This window comes from Elaeis guineensis, chromosome 6 (genome assembly GCF_000442705.2).
Source record: "Elaeis guineensis isolate ETL-2024a chromosome 6, EG11, whole genome shotgun sequence".
NCBI classification, from domain to species: Eukaryota; Viridiplantae; Streptophyta; class Magnoliopsida; order Arecales; family Arecaceae; genus Elaeis; species Elaeis guineensis.
In genome coordinates, this window is record NC_025998.2 from 16,738,114 (window position 1) to 16,744,113 (window position 6,000).

General features: G+C 40.0%; 1 protein-coding gene across 1 annotated transcript; it reads right to left on the reverse strand.

Annotated features, from left to right (window-relative positions):
• Window positions 1–764: 764 nt before the first annotated feature.
• On the reverse strand, window positions 765–4,017 carry LOC105047083 (uncharacterized). Its single transcript, XM_010925877.3, has 2 exons — window positions 3,572–4,017; window positions 765–1,849 (listed from the first exon to the last, which is right to left on the reverse strand). The coding sequence occupies exons 1-2, from the start codon at window positions 3,907–3,909 to the stop codon at window positions 1,018–1,020; spliced, it is 1,170 nt and encodes a 389-aa protein (XP_010924179.2). The 5' UTR covers window positions 3,910–4,017; the 3' UTR covers window positions 765–1,017.
• Between the last annotated feature and the right edge of the window lie 1,983 nt (window positions 4,018–6,000).

Sequence of the window (6,000 nt, forward strand, 5' to 3'; positions counted from 1 at the left end):
TGGGCTCATAAATAATTTGATGAAACTATGGTCAACTCTTGTTTCACTGACCCATTTAAATTCTGGTGCAGTAATCGAATCATTAAAGATGGTAACATTCAGACATACCAAAAACCTGATCCATATCGTTGTCAGATTTTAAATGGAACTAACTTCCGAATATCCTGATATACTATTCAACTTGAGAACAGGTGAAGGGGAGAGCTGCAGACAAGTAGTCATTGCAAGTTAAGTCTGCTCAACTCTTATGCTATAAAAAGGGGATATCAAAAGAGATCTAGCAAAATTGTGATAATGGTAGCATGTCCCAGCCCTAAAAAAAAAATTCCAGTCCATGAATAACAATGTTCACCCTTTGAGTCTCAGAATTTGCAGTCCAATTTCATTTCTATGGCATAAAGGAGAATCAAATCACTCTCTCAGTTTCATATATCCCCCAACAACACCAAAGTTGCATGGCGTGTCTGGTTACACCTTTGTCATAGCATATGTTTACACCGAAGTCCTATTACAGCTTAACAATTTCCAGTACTGTTCAATTCAGGTTTCCAGGACCAACATTGTTTCAATTAAGATGCAGTTCTGCTTTGCCATGAGAACACATAATCCTGCAAACCATCCAAAGCATATTGTTCTGGAAGAACACATAATCCTGCAAACCATCCAAAGCATATTGTTCCGGATGTTCATGAAGGTGCCTGGTATTCTCTTTCCAATATCAGAGGAAAAACAAATCTGTGTTCCATTTATCTGATTATTGAAGGAATTTGAAAAGAAACAAGATAGCATTGATTGCATAGCAGGCTAATAGTTTATGATACAAAGGCCACCAAAGAGTCCACAAGGAAAGTAGAAAGCACTTAACAGATTTTAAGTATGAACATTTCACCAGTCACCAGCTACCATCACGGCCTGGACTGGCATCCTATATGATTCTATTTATCCGAAATTTGATTGCCAACATTGATACAACGCAAAGGAAAAGACAGAAAAAAAAACACCTATTTCATTGAACTATCACTGACGTTTAGTGCGAGATTGCTTGGTTGGAGTGGCAAAAGCTCTCTTCTGCAAATGCCTGAGGCTCTGCTCCATGCTGACCTGCACCATATCAGCCAGCATCTTCTTTGCCTTCCCCACACAATCATCACCATCAATCTGGGCCACAATGTTAGTGAGGATGTTTTCGAGTGTCTCTGCCTGCAACTCCGATCCAGAATATGAGGACTTCCTTAGTAACTGCAAGAGAGAACGAGCTTTGGATTGAGACTTGGGGGTCCCTTGAACAGTTAGCTCCAGAAGGCCGGGCATTACACCCTCATTGAGAATTACTTCTCTATATCTGCAGTGATCACTCTCACACATTGTCAGCAGTGCTCCTATTGCATGTTCTCTACTTAAAGGAGACCCCTCCTCCAGTACTTCAACCACTGAGAGCACCCCACCTTCCTCAGATGTCAAAGCCATCCTCCCCTCATCATGACCAAGTAATAATTCTACAAGGGCAGTGCACTTTTCAGCTATTTTGGATGATTTCTTGCAGATCTTTAGCAAGTTTACCAGAGGAGGTATAGGTTTGGCTGCCAGGATGGTGTTAATGTCTTCAGGGAGTGTGGAGAGGTTGTATAAGGCCATGACAGCATCAACCTTGGCTTGCAAATTTCCATCTCTAAGTATCTTGACAAGGAGGGGGATAGCACCTGCAGCACTTACTATCGGTTTGTTGATGGAAGAAGCAGTGAGGGTGAGTAGAGCAGCAGTTGCATGCTCCTGTAGATTTGAGTTTGTTGACCGTAAGAAGCCAATTAGTGGTTCCACTGCACCAGCATCCACAATCTTGATCTTGTTCCTAAATTGTGATATCAAAGTCAATTCAGTGAATTTGTGTATTATGGCTTAAAAGCTTTGGAAATCCTTTATTAGTCGCACAGCACAAATAAGGAAGTTCATGGGAATACTAGACAATATTTACTTCCAGAAATTGGCATCAAAACTAGCAGGCATAAATCATAATACACGAGAACAAAATTAAAGAAAAGAAGGTTCATATAGCCTACTGCCTTAGAAATAAGTCTGGACTATGTGTTAAAATATTGCATGTTTTAGCGTTGCTTATGGCCTTTTAACAATTCTGGACTCCGGATTAATTCTCCCTCCTCACCAAGAAACTAGTTTGGGTTGTTTCAATAATTAGCCTGTAATAACTTTTTTCGAACTTGACATAATGGCAAGATAATCCTCACAATTAATTGTTGTTATTAGTATTGTTCAGAATATTTTGTTGGCTCAAGGAATAAGACAGGATCTGAGCCGCTCAATGTGCTTAATCATTTTACTCAAAAGACTGTACTCTCAAGAAAATTCAAATTCCCAAACTTAAGTCCTTCATATTGGAAGCAAAGATGTTTTGATTGCTATGTCATTATTTAGCCCTTAGTGTTCCATAAATGGCCTAATTGAAACATTCAAGATGCCAAAAGCATCTAAACAATATAATAAGGAATATGGGAGGTTCTATTGCAGTGTTCATTTTAAAAACCCTATATCGAGGTTCTTCTTCTTCTACTTCTTTTTCTTTTTCAGAGCAACCCACTTCACAGGTCTAGATATTTTGGTGACTTTGGTTGCTAAGCAGAGGGGTATGACCAACAACCACAGGGCAAAAGCCCCAATTTATTTCATTTCATTTTGGTAAGTTTCATTCAATTAACAATACAAAAACTAGCAGCACCAAAATAACAAACAAATACTATCCTCCTGCCTGATGTTTCACTTATGTAATTGAATTGCATAACCCGACAGCTCTCATCTTTCTCTGCGCTAGGATGCTGAGACTAAAAATGCTTAAAAATTACATGTGCCCACACACATACGCACACACGTGTGCGCAACACAAATCCTATCATGTCCATATAAATCAAAGGTGTCACAAATTTGACCAACACCCATCTAATTATACTGGTTGCCATGGTTACCAGCAACACTTGTCCATTCAATCTTAATGGCATACTGTATAAAGATCACTAGGAACAGTACTATCTCTGCTTCCTTGTCCAATTTATCTCCATAGCAAAACTGCATGAATATCCTGCTAATTATAAATCATCAAATACTCCACAGTAACTCTGACTGGCATATATCCAAAAAATTTAAAATATAAATTTTAGAATATTTAATCAATTTCAGACACTATCATTCCCTTATTCTGCGGACAATCCAAAATCAAACACAATCCGTCTTTACTCTATTGATTACATATTAGTTCGAATAGCATCAACAATTAAATTATGAAGATTCCATATATCAAAGTAGAGCAGAAATTTCCGTCCATTCCACAAATAAGAAAGAAAAATAAGCACCAAAATAGCAAAAGTAAAAAATGAGAGAGATGAAAAGAGAGTGAAAGATGGACATAGAACGAACGGAAGAAGCCCGATTTTCACTAAAATCCCCAAAAAAACTCAATAAGATAACAAAAATCCCAAATTTTCCGCAATATTGACTACCATCCAATAAAAAATGAGCCTTTAAATTGGAGGGGAAAAACAGAGCGGGAGGCCAAAGGTCGCACCTCTCGTCCTTCACGGCGAGATTAAGGAGAGCAAGCATGGCGGCCTCGGTGAACTCGGGATTGCTGGAACGAAGCATCGATACGAGCGGAACGACGGTGCCTTCCAGCTGCCGGCGGTGCTTCGGCGACGTCTTCGTGAGTCGCCGGATCTCCTTCGCCGCCTGGACCCTGCACTCCTCGTCATCCGATTGGATCCGCTCCATGATCCCCTCCACCGCCGCCGCCGCCATCCCACCGCCCATCTCGCCTGAATCCTCGCTGGAAAGTCGACCCTCCGCGGCCTCCATTGTCGCCACCGGACGCTGCTCTCTCAGTCCCTCTCTGCCTCTCTGCCGCATTCGGTGAACAGAAGACTGGGGAGAACCGGCCCCGGAAGGCGGGTTTAATATGACGATAACGGCTTCAGGATGACGTCAAATCTCCGTCAGGCCTCGTCGGCTAGCTAACGGAACAGCAGCGCCAGTCGGTATCCTCCGGCCGGGTTGGACCAGGATGATGTGTTCCACGTCCTCTGATTGGGATCAGACGGTTATGATTGCTGTGGCCCGCCCATGAGATTTGGTGTATTTAAGATCAAACGACTCCTAAGTGCGGGTTTCCACAGCGGGAGCATGGCAGTCCACGGTAGTTGTTTGCTATCGAAACCACCGAAACCGATCAAGAGGGTTGCGGTTCCACTGATTGAATACCGTGTGTAGGTGATCGTCGGCATGGCTAAGCCGTTGTGCCAATGGTCGTGGGGTTGAGCTGGCCCTTGGTCAAACATCAAAGGGCTGTTGGAGTGCCAGTTGTCACCGGGTTATTGTCATGCAACTTTTCTTGCCACATAGCAGCTAGTTAAGAGATTAAGATCCCTGACTAAATTTATCTCCAACTTTGGTATTAGATAGCACATTGTTAATTGCAATGCAAGGATGACGTGGATGGGGGAAAACAAGGTATATCCGGCATCCCTCATATATGGCATTGTTTTCCGGATGTGGCCCTAGCAAGAGGCATCGAATCTAAATGGAGATCCAGCAGGAGATGATAGATTTTAGGGGGCCAGGGGTTGTATCCTTTCATGCGAAAGAAGGAAGGCTTTGAGATCTGTGAAGACAAATACAAATATTTATAGTGCTTTGAGATCTGTGAATGTCGCAATTCAGTGGTTGATATTGCAAAAGATGATTGGTTACTCTTTGGCACGAAAGATACAACTCGAACCCATTTTAAGAAGCTCAAATCTTCGCATTTGGAGGTTCATAGCAATGATTATCTTCGTAAATATGAATGTGCTTATCTCTTTGCACACTCACATATGTCATTGGCACCATCCTATTAACATCATCTGGATATGCAACTTCTCTGGCATTTGTGATAGTTGATGTTCGTAGGCATATAAGGTGCTATTGAAACAAAGGTGACAACAGAATTTAAACCTATATGGAAAGATATCATGTATAGGTTCTAAATAAGGTGTTTTTTGTGTGACATCATTTACAGGTAAAGGATGTATTGTAGAACAAAGATGACATCAAGAATTGGACCTATATTGAGAAAAAATCTTTTGTATGGATTGTCAAAGTGGTTTTCTTGTGACATCATTGATAGGAAAAACGAGATATGCTTTTGGAACAAAGACGACCATATAGTTTGAATTTACACAAAAAAGTCTCGCATATGGGTTCTAGATAAGGTGTTTTTTGTGTGACATCATTCATGAGCAAAAGACGCGTTTTTAGAGCAAAAGAGAACATATTTAGAACTTATGCTGAGAAATCTCTTGTATGCATTCTATACATCATGTCACACAATCTTTTTTATTTTTATGTGCAATGAGTATGTAAGATGTCATTAATGAAAGATCATGGTATTAAAAAAGTGCATAGGAAAACGGAGCATATTATGTACAGCCCAAAATATGGGGAAATTCTTAGGTAGACTTATTCTATAGCTCATATGGCAAGCATAGTTAATGAGAAACCGCCAACTTAGCATCTAATCCATAGAATCTCACTCTTCCTTTACGCTAGTTAGATATCTACCTTATTAGAAAAAGATAATTAAAAAAATTTCTAAATTTCTGTTTACCAAAGAAATATCACTTCCCTCTCTACACTTCCCCTTTCCGCATGTCCAAGGAATTATGATTTTAAAATCAGATCTGAAATCGTTCTTTAGATGTGGAGAAGGAGGAGAGGTGGGGAGGAAGGAAAGATTGAAAATCTAAAAATTAAATCAAAAAATTATATTTAAAAATCAGATCAATTTCAATTTTAAATTTCTACCACAATCTTGAATTTCATTTCTTCTTTAGATGTGGGGAAGGAGGAAACATGAGAAGGAAGGCAATATTGGGATATTTAAAAATTAGATCTAAAATTGAAGAAAAAAGGAAAAAAAAAGAGAAAATGACAATCAAATAGAGAGAAAAAGAAAGCTTTGCA